Below are 19,500 nucleotides of genomic sequence, written 5' to 3'. Positions count from 1 at the left end.
TAGAAAAAGAAAATGCCAAATTAAAAAATGAAATTTTGGAAACAAAAGGAATTTTTGCAAAATCATGTCTAATAGAGGATTTTGATAAATTGAAAATTCACAATGAAAAACTAAAAGAAGAAATAGAAAGATTGAAAAAATATAAAAGTTCAAATATTTCTACTTTTAGAAATTATAGAGGTTTAAATTGGTATTATAGATTTCATCAAAGTCAAATTAGAAATATATCAAAAATCTATGTACCTAGGAAATACTTGGTTAACCCTATAGGTAGGAACCTCTACTGGGTTCCAAAAACCTGTTTAACTTAACTTAGCATTTTCAGCAAGAAAATTAAACGACTAATTTCATTATGAGGCTTTGTCTAAGGAAGTGGTTGTTGCTCCAATAACCAAGAAGGCCTAGTGCCTCGCCACGACCTGGAAGCCAAGTATCGAAATGAAAAGTTTAATTGACTAACTGAAAAAGCATTAATTTAATTTACCTAATGCTTTAAAAGAGTTATTCAATTGATATAATTTATAATAATTTTTTTCTAAATTAAATTTTTTTATTGACTTAGAAAATTTCTGAAAATTATTGACTTAGAAATTTTCTGAAAATTGACTTAGAAATTCTTTTTGGAAATCGACTTAAATCTTTTTAAATTAACTTAGATATTTTTTTTAGGAATTTTTCTATGAATACTGTCTTAGACATTTTCCTTTGAAAATTACCTTAGAAATCTTTTATAAAAATTCACGTTAAAATTTTCTGAATATTGACTTAGAATTTTTTTTTACTAAATATTCTCTTTTGAAACATTGCCTTAGAAATTAATATTAATTGCCTTAGAAAGTTTTTATGAAAATTCACTTAAATTTTTTTTACCTTAGACTTGTTTAAAGAACCCCTATTTTTAATGTGATCAAAGGGGGAGAAGAATGTTAAGTCTAGTCTAGGGGGAGGTATATAAACTTTTTTATGAAATATCTTTGGACTTAATTGCAAATAAATTATTTTTATTGCATCTGTTTTTCCCTAGCTTAACTTGGGTTGCTCACATCAAAAAGGAGGAGATTGTTGGAACCCCGAGGTGTTTTGATGTGATCAAACAAGTTAAGCTAGGTCCTGCGTTGTTTAAACCCTTGTGTCTAAGTGTGCAGGAACTTAGGAACACAGGAAGTCGAGCGGAAGACGCGGCTTGCGAGAAGGACGGCACGGGAGAGAGCCGATGGGCTCGGTGCGTCCGAGGGACGAGGTGTCCGCGGAAGAGTACACCGGTGGACGAGAAGAACGTGCGCGGCGTTCAAGGGACGAGAAACCGGGAAGGAAGGCTGCTCGAGGAGAAGGCCGGAACATGGGTTCGGGTGAGCCCTATTCCGGATGGCCGAGATCACCCAAGCTAGTGGAGCCGGAACAGAAGACCCGGACCGAGACGAGCTGAAGCGGAGCGACCATACGGAAAAAGTCAACCAGAGTTGACTTTTAGGGTCCGGGCGCCCGGAACACTCGGGGCGCCCGGAACCATCCGGGCGCCGGAATGAAGATTTTGACCAGATCGAGTCAAACTCGATCTGAACGTTGGGGGATAAAGTTTTATCCCCCCAGGGCGCCCGGAACCCTTCCAGGCGCCCCGACCAAGGCTATAAATATAGCCTTGGTCCAGAAGCAAATCAATTTAATTAGAACGACGAACTTGTAATCAACTTCTGTGTGCTTTACTTTTCTTCTTGTACGTTCAACGCTGTAAGAGGCTACTCCGCCCAGAGGAGAATCAGATAGTGCGCTTACATTCCTTGGATTAGCAATCCCCTGATTGCAAACCAAGTAAAACTCTGGTGTCTGTTTTTCTGTTTTAATTAGTCTCTGCTTTTTAATTACAAGTTCTTTTAAGTTAGTTGAATATCCGAGAAGGGTTTTGGTTTTATTTTGTAGGGCAATTCACCCCTCCCCTCTTGCCGGCCTCCAAAGGGACCTACAAATTTCCCACAAGTAGCACACTTTGGATAACTGGGCTGCTTGCTAGCTGGTCCTTCCTTTGGGTAACTCCCTGGCTTGCGCTTGTTGCTGGAGTTCCCTTTCCAGTTTGAGTCGTGGGAGCTATGGCCCTATTGTTTCTGAGTGCCTGAGACTCCTTGACCTTTTGACTCTGAGAGAACTTGCTTCTGCTGCTTTATACTGTTCTGGTAGTGCTCGGTGGTCAGAGCACTGCTGACTAGTTCTTCGGTGGTTTGCGGCCTATGAACGCCGCCAGCCACGTTCTGGTTTGCGGCCTAGGAATTCCTCAAAGAATTCCTTCTCGAAGTCAGCCCATGTCATCTGGTTTACTGGGCGCTTCGCTCTGATTCTCTCCCACCACATGCGTGCATCTCCTGTCAAGCAGAAGGAGGCGCACTTCACCTTCTCATGCTCTGGCCAGTCCAGAAGCTCCATCATACTTTCCAGTGTTTTGAACTAGGCTTGAGCATCCCATGGTTCGCTGGTGCCTGAGAAGTTCTCGGGCTTGACTTTCTGCCACTGGATCAGATAGGCTTCTCTCTGTGTTCCTGTTGCTGGAGCTACTGGTGTTGTTGGCTGGACTGGTGGAACCTCTAAGACTACTGGCGTTGCTAAGTTAGGTTCCGGGGTGACCGTGGGGGTATGCTGCTGACTAGCCTTTAAGGTGGCTATTTCCTGCTGCTGTTCAGCTAGCTGCTGCTGTAACTGAGCCACTAATGCTGTAAGGTCTGGGGGAGGCACTGAACTGCCTGCCTCGTGCTGGGGCTCAGTAGCTGGTGCCCTTCTAGCTGGGCGTCCTCGTGTCATTTCTAAAGACATAGAGGATATACATAACTAAGGCAATCATGTTTATATAACTACTATCACTATCATGTTAGGTACTATCATCAATCAACATGCTACAGTATCTATAAACATGAAAGAAAGAACATAATAAAGTGAGAGACGTTTAATACTTGGAAGCTGTAGGTTCAATGTTGATGTGTGTGTAGGAAGTATCGAAACTGCTCTGATACCACTCTGTAACGACCCGCCTTCTACTAACTAAGCTGTAAGGCCGGGCCGTCACATTAATCTGTGCTAACTATTCCATGACCATTACTAAATCTAGGTGCGGAAGCTGTACTAATTAAAATCTTGCTAAACTATTAACATTTCTTTACTCTATATGTGCTATGAGGTGTAATCTAATCTATTCATATCATATTTTACATCCCCAATGGTCAAGGAATTGAAATAAACGTTCCCCAGTTGTTATCAGACCTCCCAATCGATCCACGGATCAATTGGAATGGTCTAATCGATCCAAAGATCGATTCAGCATGCTACTGCATGCGGGACTTGAGTTGGATCAATCCAGTGATCGATCCAGCACGCTACTGTGCTCCGGGCAATATTCTGGATCGATCAGCGGATCGATCCCAGAGCTCTTTGTTCGTGACAGAAATTGCTGGATCGATCGGTTGATCGATCCAGAAGCCTACTGTTCGCGGAACAAATTGCCCAATCGATCAGCTGATCGATTGGGAACCCCCAATCGATCCACCGATCGATTGGGATTTCTGATTTTGCAGCTAAGCTCTCATATCAGCATTGTTTCGTGCCTCAATCACATTACAAGTTCTAAAATGACTAGAAAACATTCTAATAACAATTAGCTAGCATTCTAAACAGGTTTACTAAAAATCTAAACAGAGTTTCTATTACTCCATGTATGCAAACACTTAAATAAGCAAAAGTAGCGTAATAAGAAATGCTAAGTAAATAAATGTTCAAAACAAGGTTCACTGCAATTCCCTAAGATCTTTGTTCCAAGTTCCTTCCACACACATCTTCATCGCATTGTCCTCCAGCCTCCACTAGTCCATTTTTCCTTTACCTCTATCTGCAGTATAAGGAAAAAGTATCTGTAAGCTTACGCTTAGTAAGAAACCATCTACCTTACAAAAACATGCATTCGATGCAATATGCTTTTAAAACATGCTATTTGAAATATGTACTGATTAGACTAAAACATGACATGCTATCATACATAGAAATCAAAGTTAGTCATGGCATACTATCATCTAAAGCATGTGTAACAAAAACTGAACATAGAGCTATCATACATAATCATAAGAGTGAGCTGAGCTGAAGCATAAATTGAGCTAACCTAAACTAAGCTAGTACTAAATTTAAACTGTATACACAACTGACTTGTGAGAGTTTAAAAAAACTATACATATAATAGATGAAAATACATAATCATGCTACTAATGGGCCCGGCAACTGTACGTGCTATGCGCGCATCCCTAACTAGACCCGGGTTTGCAAGTCCCGAATTTAGTAGGGTTTACTAGGTTATTTGAACCTAGGGACGACTGTGGGGGCCCAACCCAATGGATATCTAATCCAGTACAGTGCCACTGAAAAAGTAAAATACTGAATATAATCTAATAAATTCTTGTCTTGCTTTTACTAGGTTGTCTAAACCTAGAACTAGGTTATCTAAACCTAGAGGCGACTGTGGGAGCCCACCCATTGGACATCTAGTCCTGTAAAAGCGGAAGCAAGACTAAATAAACTATAAAATGCTTCTATTGCCTTTATCTAAGCTACTAAAATGCCTAAGTTGCATTTTTCTGTGCTAAACAATTTAATCGAACACTTGGTATGCGCTAATTTGCATCCTTTGTGTCGATAGTCTACATATTACTAAACTAAGACATGGAATTCACACGAAAGCTACTTATACTGTAGGTGAGGGGTTTCTTACCTCCCGTTCGGATTTTCTTACGGTTCTAATCTCTAGATCTCTGGAGGAGACGATCCTTTCGACGATCTTCTCGCGTCTACGCGTTCCTCTCGCGGAGGGGAGTGTCCTCGTGTCGAAGTCGTCGCCGGAAGGTGCCCTTGGAACCCCTCGGACGGAACCCTAGCTTCCTTGTGGTTGGCGCCGAGAGAGGAAGAAAAGGGAGAGGGGTCGGTGGGATTAGGTTGAGGAGAGGAGAAGTCTCGTTAAAAATTATCTCCTCACTAATTAATTCCCTATTTATATCAAGTGGGCATTTCGGCCCAACTTAAACTTAAATATAAATGTTTCCCTTTCCTTTCAGCACGGCCCTGCTGGGTTCACTTGGTTACCATGGTTCACCATAAGTCATAGGACCCAATAGGTCTCGGGTTCAATTCCCACGTAGACTATTTTACGGTTCTATTTATTTTTGCTACTTCCGCTGCTCTAAAAATTCAATAAAAATATTCTAAAATTCCATAAAATTCATAGAATAGTTCTAAAATAGTTTTGAAAATTTTCGGGCGTTACACTTCACCACTGGTTAGTTCAGCTATTACTAAGAACAAAATAATATATAGTGATCAACTTCGATTATAAAATTGATGTAATAAATATCATTTAAGACTTCATATGTATAAAAAAGTGGGCTTCACTTTTAATTTCAAGTAGAAATTTTCTTCATAATATTTCTAGAATGAAGTAATAAATCTTTAAAAAAAATTTATAATTTAAATTGCTGAAGTAATAAATTTGAATTAGTTAAGACATAAAGTGAACTGGTTAGTATTTTTTTTATTCGATAACTACTTTTCTAAAATCCTAAGGCGACCCCTTTTTCTCCAACTCATTTAACTGATTGACTCTTCTTCTCCTTTAGTGACCTCTTTTTCCCATCCTAATCAAGTACGCGTAAGATACTCTTTTTCGCAAGCTCCTTTCATGTGTTTCTTTCTTCTTCTTATTTATTTCTCTCCTTCTCCTCCTCCTCCTCCTCCTCCTTTTCGTCGCCAGTGGCTGCTAGTATAACCATGCTAGAGTGCAACTGCTCTCCCAAGTTGCCATCCACAAGGTCTGTATCTCCCTCAAAGACCAAGCCTTCGTCGAGGCCTCTTCGCTGCTCCTTGGCCTTAAGGTGCTTGCTTTTAACCCTTTTCTCTTAGATTTCAGTTTAGGTTAAAAGTGGGCACCTTTGATTGGCTACAAGGCAAAGACACTAAATGGGTGATAGTGGAGCTTGGAAGCTCTAACCCAATACCGGACGACTGGATCAGGGTGTTCTCTCCTTTTAACTTTAATTTAGCCATCTTCGTACACTATAACTTTACTGGATGCATTCATTCTGTTTCTCTAAATCATAGCGCATTCACCTGTTCGTTGGGAACCCTGAGGCTCAAGTTCCTGCATATCATTTATGTATGCACTAATGTTAGAATGGGGTGATCATTTAAAGAGACAATGATGAAATAATATAAGATGATAGATCTTGGATTGATGAAGTATTTTCTTGGAATTCAAGTGAAGCAATCAAAAGTAGATATTTTCATTTCTCAAACAAAATATGTAGTAGATTTGCTCAAAAAATTTCAAATGGAAAATTACAATCCAACAGCAATACCTATGGCTTTCAATAAAAAACTTACAACAGAATGATGGAGCAGAAAAGTGTAACCTAAATATTTACAAAAGCATTATTGGTTTGTTGATTTATTTGGCCAATATAAGACCTTATATTGTATATCCTATCACCTTAATATCCATATTTATGAATGCTCCAAGCAAGATTCATTTTGTAGCATTAAAGTGGTACTAAAACATTAGGAATCAAATATTTGAAAGGACAACGAATTAGTCAATTTTTGTGATAGTGATTGGGTCGGAAGTCTTGATGATAGCAGAAGCATTTCAGCATATGTACTTTGTTTGGGATCAAAAATCATTTCATAGAGTTAAAAAAAAATCAATTGCATTATCATCTGTAGAGGTTGAATATATTGCAACGAATGAATTTGTTCATGTAGCAGTTTGGTTAAGAAGAATTTTGGTTAATTTATAGTAAAAGGTACATATCCTACTATTATTTACTATGATAATCAATCTATAATTTCAATTACCAAAATCCCAATCGTTCATAGAAGAACGATATATAGAGTTGCACCATACAAGATAAATTTCAAAAGAAGGAAATTTATTTGGACTTTATCAAGACCACAAATCAATCAACAGATGTTCTTATCAAGATTATATCTATTTTAAAAAAAAAAGGTAGATCCGCTACCTTAGCAGCCCCTAGTGTCAGCCCCATAGATATAGAGGGAGGTTCATGCAGGTACACAGGCTATAGGTGCATGACGGGGTAAACCCTAGGTTGTCAGTTCCTAAGAATCGACCCCTGGCCATTACGCCAGAGATACCATGCGCCTACCGTCTGCGCTACGCCTTGGGGACAAGATTATATCTATTTAAAAGCTTTAATGGTTCGAGGATATTACGAAGATTACAAATTAAGAGGGGTGTTAAATGATAATTAATTGATTAATATAAAGTATTAATTGTGTTGTGTTTATGTTTCTTAGGAGTCAATTAGTTGTATTTTATATTTTCCATACAATCAATGTATTTATGAAGTATTTCTTTATAAATTAATGTAATGCATCTATGAAAATAACGACAAAAGATCAAAAGTTAGAGAAGCAAATTTAAATCTTCTCAGAATTTCCATTCCCTTGTCTTCTATCTCCAACACGAAGTGCTCGGGAGTGCAACTCATATGGCATTTGGCATTTAGGACTCGATAGCTGACAGACGAGTAGGCTTGGATTATCTCGGATCGGCTCAGATCAGCTAGCAACTCTAGTCCTAGCTTGGTGCTCTACAATCTATTGCTTGTCTTAATTAGTCTATCTTAGGTGACTTAGCATGGTGACTTAGCTGGCTCAAGATAGAGCTACATAGGTGAACTGAATAGATATCGATGGTAATAATTTAACTTGAGTACTGTAAAATTACATGATTTTGAATCGTTAATCTTGTAATGAATCGATGAATTGAATGAAATTCATATCATTTCCTTTTCCTTCAATTTCTCAGGGATTATAGGAAATGTTTTTGGATGTTTTGAACAAACAAATCTTGTTTAAGTGCTAATTGTGGAACAACATACAAAAGTCAATTACATGACCATTTCATTGGAGTTCAGGACATCCCTTGGGGATGTAGGCACCGGGCTCGGTAGGGCATTTAGCGAGCTGGCAGTAGTCATCGGTGACGCCTCCCCACCAATTGACGGAGTTGATATTATAGTTCACGAGGGTGAAGAAGGCGATGATGTAACGACCCGTCTCCTACTAACTAGGCTGTGAGGCCGATCGATACATTAATCTGTGCTAACTATTCCATGACCATTACTAAAGCTAGGTGCGGAAGCTGTACTAATTAAATCTTGCTGAACTATAATCATTTCTTTATTCCATGTATACTAAGAGGTGTAATCTAAACTATACATATCATGTTTTACATCCCCCATGGTCACGGACTAAACTAAAGGCTTCCCAGCAAGTTTAAGGCCTCCCAATCGATCCACAGATCGATTGGAATGGTTGAATCGATCCAGTGATCGATTCAGCCGGCTACTATATGCGGGGCTTGGGTTGGATCAATCCAGTGATCGATCCAGCACGCTACTGTGCTAGGGGAAATATTCTGGATCGATTAGCTGATCGACCCAGACTGATCAATCGATCGAGTGATCGATCCCAAAGTCTTCTGTTCACGACAGAATTCGCTGGATCGATCGGCTGATCGATCCAGAGGCCTATTGTTTGCGAGACAAGTTGCCCAGTCGATCCTTCGATCGATTGGAAACTCTCGAATCGATCAGCTGATCGATTCGAGTTTCTGATTTCGTGCCAAAGGTCTGATTCCAACACTTGTTCGTGCCAAAATTACTTATAGCAATTCTAGACTAAATGCAAAACCTTCTAACATCACAAAAATAGTGTTCTAAACATGATAGGATGCATGATTAACTGATTCATAACATTTAACGTGCTAAGGTGCAAAATAACAAAATGCTAAAAGGTTCTAATACTTAAAACAAGCTTGCTGAAATTCCCTAAGATCTTTATTCCAAGTTTCATCCACACACATCTTCATCGCATTGCCCTCCAGCCTCCGCTAGTCCATCTTTCCTTTACCTTTATCTGCAGTATAAGGAAAAAGTATCTGTAAGCTTTCGCTTAGTAAGAAACCATCTACCTCACAAAACATGCATACGATGCAATTCATGATTTTAAAACATGCTATTTGAAATATGTGCTGATTAGGCTAAAACATGGCATGCTATCATACATAGAAATCAAAGCTAGTCAAGGTATACTATCATCTAAAGCATGTGTAACAAAAGCTGAACATAGAGCTATCATACATAATCATAGGAAAGAGCTGAGCTGAAACATGAACTAAGCTAAACTAAACTAAGCTGGTACTGAATTTAAACTGTGTACACAACTGATTTGTGAGAGTTTAAAAACTATACATATAATAGATGAAAATACATAATCATGCTGCTAATGGGCCCGGCAACTGTACGTGCTATGCGCGCATCCCTAACTAGACCCGAGTTTGCAAGTCCCGAATTTAGTAGGGTTTACTAGGTTATTTGAACCTAGGGATGACTGTGGGAGCCCAACCCAATGGATATCTAATCCAGTACAGTGCCATTGAAAAGTAAAATACTGAACATAAGCTAATAAATTCTTGTCTTGCTTTTACTAGGTTGTCTAAACCCAAAACTAGGTTATCTAAACCTAGAGGCGACTGTGGGAGCCCACCCATTGGACATCTAGTCTTGTAAAAGCTGAAGCAAGACTAAATAAGCTGTAAAAATGCTTCTATTGCATTTATCTAAGTTACTAAAATGCCTAAGTTGTATTTTTCTGTGCTAAACAGTTTAATCGAACACTTGGTATGCGCTAATTCGCATCCTTTGTGTCGATAGTCTACATATTACTAAACTAAGACATGGAATTCACACGAAAGCTACTTATACTACAGGTGAGGGGTTTCTTACCTCCTGTTCGGATTTTTTTACGGTTCTAATCGCTAGATCTCCGGAGGAGACGATCCTTTCGACGATCTTCTCGCGTCTACTCGTTCCTCTCGCGGAGGGGAGCGTCCTCGTGTCGAAGTCGTCGCCGGAAGGTGCCCTTGGAACCCTTGGGGCGGAACCCTAGCCTTTCTTGTGGTTGGCGCCGAGAGATGGAGGAGAGGGAGAGGTGGCGTCAGTGAGGGTTTGAGGAGGAGAAATCTCGACCAAAATAAAACCCCACTTAATAATTTACTATTTATATTAAGTGGTAATTTCCGGCCCAACATGAATATAAATTTAATTATTTCCCTTTCCTTTCAGCACGACCCTGCTGGGTTCACTTGGTTACTAAGGTTCACTATAAGTCGTAGGACCCATAGGTCTCGGGTTCGATTCCTGCGTAAGCTATTTTTGTTTTCTATTTATTTTTGCTACTTCCGCTATTCTAAAAATTCTATAAAAATATTCTAAAATTCCAGAAAAATCATAGAATATTTCTAAAATAACTTTGAGATTTTCGGGCATTACAGATGATGGCCATGAAGCTTGTGCCGGCGTCGAGGGCGGCATACAGCACATAGGCGTAGCGGCCCCACCAGTGCTTGTGGTGCTTGAACACCCAATAGTTAAAGACAAAGCCGACAATGAACCAACAGTTGAAGTTAATGGTCTTGACTAAGGGAATGTAGCCGGCGGCCGCGAAGATGACGGGGAAGTTGATGAGCCGAATCCATTTCTTCTCCAGGAAGAGGCGGTGGAATGTAGCCGAATCCATTGATGTTTCGTTTGCTTGATCTAAATTCGATATCATATTTTTCATATTGTCAAAAGGGGGTACCGTCTGGTTTGATGAACAAATATACTCGCCAGGCGTGACAATATAATATGGTTGTTTGACTTCTAGAAATTAATCAACATCATGGAGTTAGTGAACGTTGCATTTATGGGAAAATGCATTGGCTTTCATTTCCAAAAACAAATTAGAGAGCTCAATTCCCTCTTGAGCTAGTGCATGTAGATATTTGTCATCCAACTAGTACTCCTTGTCTTAGCAACAAGAGATATTTTCTTCTCTTGTTGATGATTTCCCTAGAATGATTTGGGTTTATATTCTTGAGAAGAAATCTGAGGCTTTCACCAAGTTTCTACAGTTTAAGTCACTTGTTGAAAAGCAAAGTGGTTGTGTTTTAAAGACCTTAAGAACAGATCATGAAGAAGAGTTCATTTACAAGCCTTTTCTCAATTATTACAAAGAATAGGGCATTCAAAGATAGATTTCAATCAAATATACACCACAGTAGAATTGGTCTTATCAAAAGTAAAAATAAAACAATTGTAGAAACGGCTAGAAACATATTAAAAGTTAAAGGACTTACCAATAAATTCTACATTGAAGCTATAAATAATATTGTGCATATTCTCATTCATTCTCCTACAAAAATGGTTCAAAATAAAACTCACTAGTAAAATTTTGATGATAGACTTCACCACTGGTTAGTTCAACTATTATTAAGAACAAAATAATATATAGTGATCAACTTCAATTATAAAATTGATGTAATAAATATCATTTAAGACTTCATATGTTAAAAAAAAAAAGCGGGCTTCACTTTTAATTTTAAGTAGAAATTTACTTCATAATATTTCTTCGATGAAGTAATAAATCTTTAAATAAAATTTATAATTTAAATTGCTGAAGTAATAAATTTGAATTAGTTAAGACATAAATTGAACCGGTTAATATTTTTTTATTCGATAGCTACTTTGCTAAAATCCTAAGAAGACCCCTTTTTCTCCAACTCATTTCACCGATTGACTCTTCTTCTTCTCCTTTAGTGACCTCTTTTTCCCATCCTAATCAAGTACGAGTAAGATACCCTTTTTGGCAAGCTCCTTTCATGTGTTTTTTTCTTCTTCTTGTTTATTTCTCTCCTCCTCCTCCTCCTCCTCCTTTTCGTCGCCAGCGGCTGCTAGTATGACCATGCTAGAGTGCAACCACTCTCCCAAGTTGCCATCCACAAGGTCTATATCTCCCTCAAAGACCAAGCCTTCGTCGGGGCCTCTTCGCCGCTCCTTGGCCTTAAGGTGCTTGCTTTTTACCCTTTTCGTCGGGGTGTTAAATGATAATTAATTGATAATTATGTACTTTGTTTGGGATCAAAAATCATTTCATAGAATTAAAAAAAAATCAATTGCATTATCATCTGCAGAGGTTGAATATATTGCAACGAATGAATTTGTTCATGTAGCAGTTTGGTTAAGAAGAATTTTGGTTAATTTATAGCAAAAGGTACATATCCTACTATTATTTACTGTGATAATCAATCTATAATTTCAATTACCAAAATCCCAATCGTTCATAGAAGAACGAAATATAGAGTTGCAGCATACAAGATAAATTTTAAAAGAAGAAAATTTATTTGGACTTTATCAAGACCACAAATCAATCAGCAGATGTTTTTATCAAGATTATATCTATTTAAAAAAAAGGTAGATCCGTTATCTTAGCAGCCCCCCTAGTGGCACCCCCACGGATATAGAGGGAGGTTCATGCAGGTACACAAGCTATAGGTGCATGGTGGGATAAATCCTAGGTCGTTAGTTCCTAAGAATCGACTCATAGCCATTACGCCAGAGATACCATGCGCCTACCGTCTGCGCTACGCCTTGGGGACAAGATTATATCTATTTAAAAGCTTTAATGGTTCGAGGATATTTCGAATATTACAAATTAAGAGGGGTGTTAATTGATAATTAATTGATTAATATAAAGTATTAATTGTGTTTATGTTTCTTAGGAGTCAATTAGTTGTATTTTATATTTTCCATACAATCAATGTATTTATGAAGTATTTCTTTATAAATTAATGTAATGCATCTATGAAAATAACGACAAAAGATCAAAAGTTAGAGAAGCAAATTTAAATCTTCTCAGAATTTCCATTCCCTTGTCTTCTATCTCCAACACGAAGTGCTCGGGAGTGCAACTCATATGGCATTTGGCATTTAGGACTCGATAGCTGACAGACGAGTAGGCTTGGATTATCTCGGATCGGCTCAGATCAGCTAGCAACTCTAGTCCTAGCTTGGTGCTCTACAATCTATTGCTTGTCTTAATTAGTCTATCTTAGGTGACTTAGCATGGTGACTTAGCTGGCTCAAGATAGAGCTACATAGGTGAACTGAATAGATATCGATGGTAATAATTTAACTTGAGTACTGTAAAATTACATGATTTTGAATCGTTAATCTTGTAATGAATCGATGAATTGAATGAAATTCATATCATTTCCTTTTCCTTCAATTTCTCAGGGATTATAGGAAATGTTTTTGGATGTTTTGAACAAACAAATCTTGTTTAAGTGCTAATTGTGGAACAACATACAAAAGTCAATTACATGACCATTTCATTGGAGTTCAGGACAGCCCTTGGGGATGTAGGCACCGGGCTCGGTAGGGCATTTAGCGAGCTGGCAGCAGTCATCGGTGACGCCTCCCCACCAATTGACGGAGTTGATATTATAGTTCCCGAGGGTGAAGAAGGCGATGACGGCCATGAAGCTTGTGCCGGCATCGAGGGCGGCAGACAGCACATAGGCGTAGCGGCCCCACCACTGCTTGTGGTGCTTGAACACCCAATAGTTAAAGACAAAGCCGACAATGAACCAACAGTTGAAGTTAATGGTCTTGACTAAGGGAATGTAGCCAGCGGCCGCGAAGATGACGGGGAAGTTGATGAGCCGAATCCATTTCATCTCCAGGAAGAGGCGGTGGAAGAGGTAGACGGCGGCGGGGGCGAAGAGGCCAAGGAGGAAGAAGTAGTTAAGGCCGGAGTAGATGGAGTCGGGGCCGAACATCCGACGAGGCGCAACCACGCCCCATATAACAGAGGAGCTGAAGAACACAGTGTCGCTAGGGCACGTCCATGGGGAGTCCTTCGGCAGCAAGTTGGTCTCACAAATGTGGGGGATGTCGGAGAGCAACCACCACGCTGTGCCGAAGTAGCTCACGTTGGCGATCACCGAACCCGCTAACTGATCAAACACAAACAAATTAATATTCTTTCTTTCTTTCTTTATTATTATTATTATTATTATTAATCTAATTGTTTTGAGTAATTGATGGTCTTCCCTCTCTTAGTGATTCAAAATCTATATATGTAAACATACCTGATTAAGAACTCTTGCCCCTACACTATAAGAACATCTTCAACCCACAATATCTTACTCTACTCATACACTATGTGAATATTCTTGACCGAGAATATTTATTATTTAAATATCTGCTTACCAAGCACATCTCCACTCCATAGATACACTATGGAAACATGCTCGTTCTCATGGGTAGGCGCAGTTGGTACTTGTATGAGTGCTTGTTCTAATAGATTTTGAGATCAATTTTCAGAGACTGTAAAATGTTTTTTTAGATTTCTGATCTCCCTCATAAAAAGGGTTGCTGCACAAAAGAAAAATACCCCCCCCCCCCCCAATTACTTGTCAGTATCTTATCGTGGAGCCGACAATACTAGACCATTTGAGATGAGCGATATCAAATTTAATTTTCTCCACTATGGAACATGCCCAATTGGAAACATCCTTGCTTTACTTACAACCTCTCCTTAGGGATGGAACCTACATCCACCTTCACACAACCATGTGGGACTACACTTGCACATTTCAGCACGGTCAGTCGATAGTTCCATAATTATCGGCAATTGCCATTAGACACGACCAGATGGTAACTAGCAATTAATACTTAATGGTCACCTTTCCTTGTTGTCGGCCACAAGGGCCAAACCCTAACGACAAATGTATAAGTGGGGATCTAAAACCTAAAATCTAAAAACTCTAAACTCTCGTTTTTCTTATTCTTCCACTGCAGACAGCGTCTTCCATTCCTTAATAATGTTACAATAGATATAAGAACCGGAGCTGAAAAGGCACCGAAGCAGTCGACTCTATCGATCAGAACCCATGGAGAGAGCAGTGAGACATGGAGTAACATGAATCAACAAATTAATTACCTGTGCGATGAACATGGATCTAGGAGGAATCTTCATGTAGTAACCGAGCTTGAAATCGGACAGAAAGTTGATGGCTTGACCCATACTCGTGCAACCGTAGGTTTTGAACACCACACTCGCCAATGGATTCCCCGGCATTATGTAGCCAATCACTATCTCTGTTATTATGGTGATCCCAGGCATCTGCTCATGCACGAAATTAATTAACTAATTAATAAACGAATCATATGATTTTCAAAAAATAGACTACTGTGGTATTGATTATTGATTTTCAAAATACAATACTATGTTATTTTAAGATTTATGTAGCACGAGATTGAGTTTTAAAATACCCCACCACAATACTACTGTTTTTTGTTTTTTTTAATGAAGTATTAGTGGGCTGTAGAGATAAAATCAAAAAGCAAATGGAATTCTATCTGTAATTTAGAATGCACCCCTCTGCCTGGTTAATTGCAGTTATAATTTTGATTAAAATTATAATTATAATTATAATTATATACCGTATTGGTGGTGGCGGCGATGATCCCGATGGGCAGGGTGAAGAAGAAGGCCATGGCCATGGCCAGGAGGAGGCCCCAGTAAGGCAGCTGCAGGGCGCGGCCAAAGCCCTCGACGGTGTAGATGGAGAGCGCGGTGACGAGGAGGAGGAGGAGGTGGAACCACCACTGCGGCACGGCGGCGTAGTTGGCCTTCATCATCCGGCCGTGCACGTCGAGGAACTTCTCGTTGGCCTTGGACGTCGCCTGCCGCCACAGCTTGAGCATGTACTGGCCGTCGAAGAGGAGGACGTGGCAGAGGGTGGCGGTGAGGGTGGCGAAGCCGATGCCGTAGTTGATGGCGAAGGAGGTGCTGATGCGGATGTCGCTGTAGTTCTCGTACTCCTCGACGTTGAGGGTGAAGGTCTTGTTGTCGAGGACGCGGCTGAGGTCGTAGGGCTTGCCGGAGCGCTCGAAGAGTTGGGAGGAGAGGAAGGTGAAGCGGCGGGCGTCGTAGAGGTTGGACCAGTAGCAGAGGGGCAGGAGGATGTAGACGAGGATGACGTAGCCTGCGAGGACGTTGCAGAACACATAGGTGGGGGCCGCTATGGGGCTGCCGATCATGGAGGTGGTGGCCCAGTCGAAGCCGATGGCGCCGACGCCGAGGCCGCGCATGCCGGAGCCGATCTGGTGGATGGGGATGGAGTCCTTCCAAATGAGGCAGAGGATCGAGATGGAGCTGATGGCCGGGAAGAAGTAGTTGGGGACGATGTAGTAGGAGAAGCTGCAGATCATGCAAATGAGGAAGAACTGGAGCCGCGTCACGCCGCCCTTTACCCGCCGTTCTTCCTCGTTCAGTGCTCTGTAATATTGCACAAAGCTCGTTCAATGCAACTTACAGATTGCACAAAATATTATTCAGCAATATTAGTCACCGTTTACCATGTAATCATGTAATAATCGATTGATATTTTTCAAATTATTTAATCGATTTGTGAAATTTAAAATCAAAATTGAATTGAATAAATAAAAAAAATGACATTTTTTTAATCAAATGAAATTTTGAATTAACCCAAATGAACTTTCAGAATCCAAGAATACACATACCTGAACAAAGATGCTATTACTAAAGTGCCAGGCCACCACATGTAAGGGGAATCCACCAAGTATTTTCTGAACAATCCAGCCCATCCAAATCCTAACAACTGAAGCAAAAAAATTTTAATAAAAAAAATCAAAATTTATAATTCATTTTTTTATTTAATTTACAAATTTGGAGATGAGTTTTTGTTATGATTACTTGAGTGGTTTGTGTGAGAAGGATGGCGGCCATGACGTTGATGCCGCGGTGGTAGAAGGCCTTGAGGATGGTGATGATGTGGACGGCGTAAATGCCGCCGGTGCCGGAGTTGGCAATGATGATACTGAGGACGTGCTCCTTCATGTTGAAGGGGCCGGGGTTGAGGGAGAAGGACCAATCGAGGAGGGGAATCCTGATGATAGTCGGAGGGAGGACGCGGGCCATCCAGCGGCCCACGGGCAGCGCCAGGATCTGGACAAAGATGGAGTTGACGGAGATCTGGTTGGTCCGATAGTTGAAGAACTGGTTGACGAAGGAGAGGAGGACGCAGCTGACGGCACCAAGGATCCACGTTCGGATCGTCAAGCACGGCTGCGATGGGTCGTCGGTCGTCAGCATCGTCATCCGCACTTGCTCGATCGGGCAATCGTCGTCTTCTTTCTCTATTAGAGATTAGAGCTGCTAAGTAAGAACACGAGGTGACAAGAGGAAGAGAAAGAGATTTCAAGAACACAAACCATTGAATTGGGAAGGAGAAGGTTCAGGGGCAACTGAAGCCATTGACAATGATAATATTGTGATCGATTAATTGTATACCAATAAAATTTTATCCCACTAGGTCCCACTAGGTCAGATCAATAGATTGAAGGTTAATTATAATTTTAGAGGGATTGTGATTGAAGTTGAAGGAATGAGAGAGAGATTTTGCGAGGAGTTGAATTTATAAGGCAGTGTGTCAGTTAGGATTCTCATAATTAAGCTTAATTTCCTATATAAAGCAATAGAACTTTTGTTACTAATTATGGGTCCAGTCAACCTTGTTATTATTATATAGTAGTTGTTGTTGTTGTATTGTGGTAGATTTCGATCCAACTGTCTTTACTACTCTTCTTGTTATTGTTGCTTTATTTAGTTACGTTATTCAATCTGCTACCTGTCGCATGCTGTACAACTTCAAATTGTTAAAAGTTAACATATCGACGACACACACGCATCGCACATTGCAATTAAGTGCATTTGCAACTTACGATTGAGTGTTGTAAATGCTTTATTAGGTTCGTTGGAAATATTATTATCAACAACATGAACCATTTTTCTCTCTTTCCTTTTATTTCCTTTTGTTTCTTCTTTTCCTTACCCTTTTTACTTGGAAGGGTAAAAATAAAAATTGAAAAAAAAATGATTATCATAGAAAATTTTCTCTATTTATTTTTTTATTGACAAATGAATATGTTTATATATACAATATACATACCCTAGAAATTACTCGCATCTAGGACTAGGACTGATGTATATGTAGTTGCACCAATCCATTTAATTTTTCTAACTGATTCACCTTAAAGGTGATTAATTCGATCCTATAAAAAATTTTATTGATCATCAAAGTAAATCCGAAATTGCAAATATTTTTGTCATTCCACTAGAGGAAAATATCTTATAATATGTCGTAGTTGAGATTTGAATCATGGATACTTGAGAGCGACTAGAATATCGTTGATGCACCATCATAGTTTAGGATAATTTACTTGCTGTCATCGATGGCTTCCATCATGGCTGCAAGCGACGTCACTATCAAAACACAGGCAAATTGCGATCAAATTAGCGACAGAATATAAATTTGGTTGCTTCTTTAAGATGAGATAAATATCTCATCTCTAATTCAGTTTCTAAAATAGTGACCGAATTAAATTTTCACTATTAATTAACAATGAAATTAATATTTCATTGCTAAAATAGCAACTGAATTAATGTTTCATCATTAAAATAGCGACGAATCAAAGTCGTTAAACTATAAATGAAATTAAATGTTTGTCACTATTTTAACGATGGAATTAAATGTTCGTCTATTTTAGTGTAGACTTAAATGTCATAATTATTAGAGACGAAATTAAACACATTCCCCAAAATCCGTCCCCATTTCACTTTCCCAATCTCATGTGATTCTCATCTGTCAATCTCCTATTCTGTAATTTCCTCTTTCGACATCTTCTTCCTCTGACCATCTCCTTCCGTCGATCCTCACGTTATGCTTCTCTGCCCTCTCACCTCGTGTCACAGGGTCTTGCCTTTGTTGCATTCCTCTTCCTCTGACAGTCTCCTTTCATTGACCTCGGTCATGGTCGCAAGCAGCCTTGCTCATAGCTATGAGCGAGATTACGAGTTTGCTCATTAGGCAGGAGGGTACAAGGCACGGGAGCAGGAGGGCGAAGAAGGCAAAAGAAAAAAAAAACAAATAAAGCAAAGATACATAGCAGTACTATATGCTCGATCGTCGCTCACAATCATACAAACAATGATGCTTAGGATATCACTATTCTAACTTATATATACATAACTCACAATTTTACTTTTTATAGGCCTCAGCATTTTATATGTCTATCATTAAGTATTTCCATGAGATTTTATATATCTATCATGTATCTGGACTCGAATTTTACTCGAGCACTCAAGAGCGCAATCCACTATGGCATTCGAGGTTGTTAAATGGTAATGTGTAATTGATTAACATGAAGTATTAATTGTGTTTATGTTTCTTAGGAGTCAAACTTTAGTAGTTTAAGTTTGAGTATTAAGGAGGAAAGATCAAAAGTTAGAGAAGCAGCTTTGAATCTTCTCAACATGTCCTTTCCTTTTCCTTATGTCTCCAACAAATTTGGTATTAGAGCATTTTTTTTTTTTAATTGCTCTACCAAATTTAAACATTGTTTTCTCATACATAGCAAGTCAAATTCCAATTTTCAATGATTTTTCTAGATATTATTTAAAATTAGTGAGAATCAGTTTTCCCGCCTCCATCTTCACTCACAGCCGCAACCATTCTCCTCTCCTTTCCTTCCTCTTTATCTTCTTTTTCTA

General features: G+C 39.3%; 1 protein-coding gene across 1 annotated transcript; it reads right to left on the bottom strand.

The window, feature by feature from the left end:
- Nucleotides 1-13,249: 13,249 nt before the first annotated feature.
- LOC122032870 (oligopeptide transporter 5-like) lies at nucleotides 13,250-17,049 on the bottom strand. The gene is made up of 5 exons (XM_042592184.1): nucleotides 16,645-17,049; nucleotides 16,452-16,549; nucleotides 15,369-16,206; nucleotides 14,866-15,048; nucleotides 13,250-13,876 (listed from the first exon to the last, which is right to left on the bottom strand). Exons 1-5 carry the CDS (start codon nucleotides 17,047-17,049, stop codon nucleotides 13,250-13,252), a joined length of 2,151 nt encoding a protein of 716 aa, XP_042448118.1.
- Between the last annotated feature and the right edge of the window lie 2,451 nt (nucleotides 17,050-19,500).

Source organism: Zingiber officinale, chromosome 11A (genome assembly GCF_018446385.1).
Source record: "Zingiber officinale cultivar Zhangliang chromosome 11A, Zo_v1.1, whole genome shotgun sequence".
NCBI lineage: Eukaryota > Viridiplantae > Streptophyta > Magnoliopsida > Zingiberales > Zingiberaceae > Zingiber > Zingiber officinale.
Note: the sequence above shows the minus strand (reverse complement) of the source record. Positions and strands in the feature narration are given on the sequence as shown.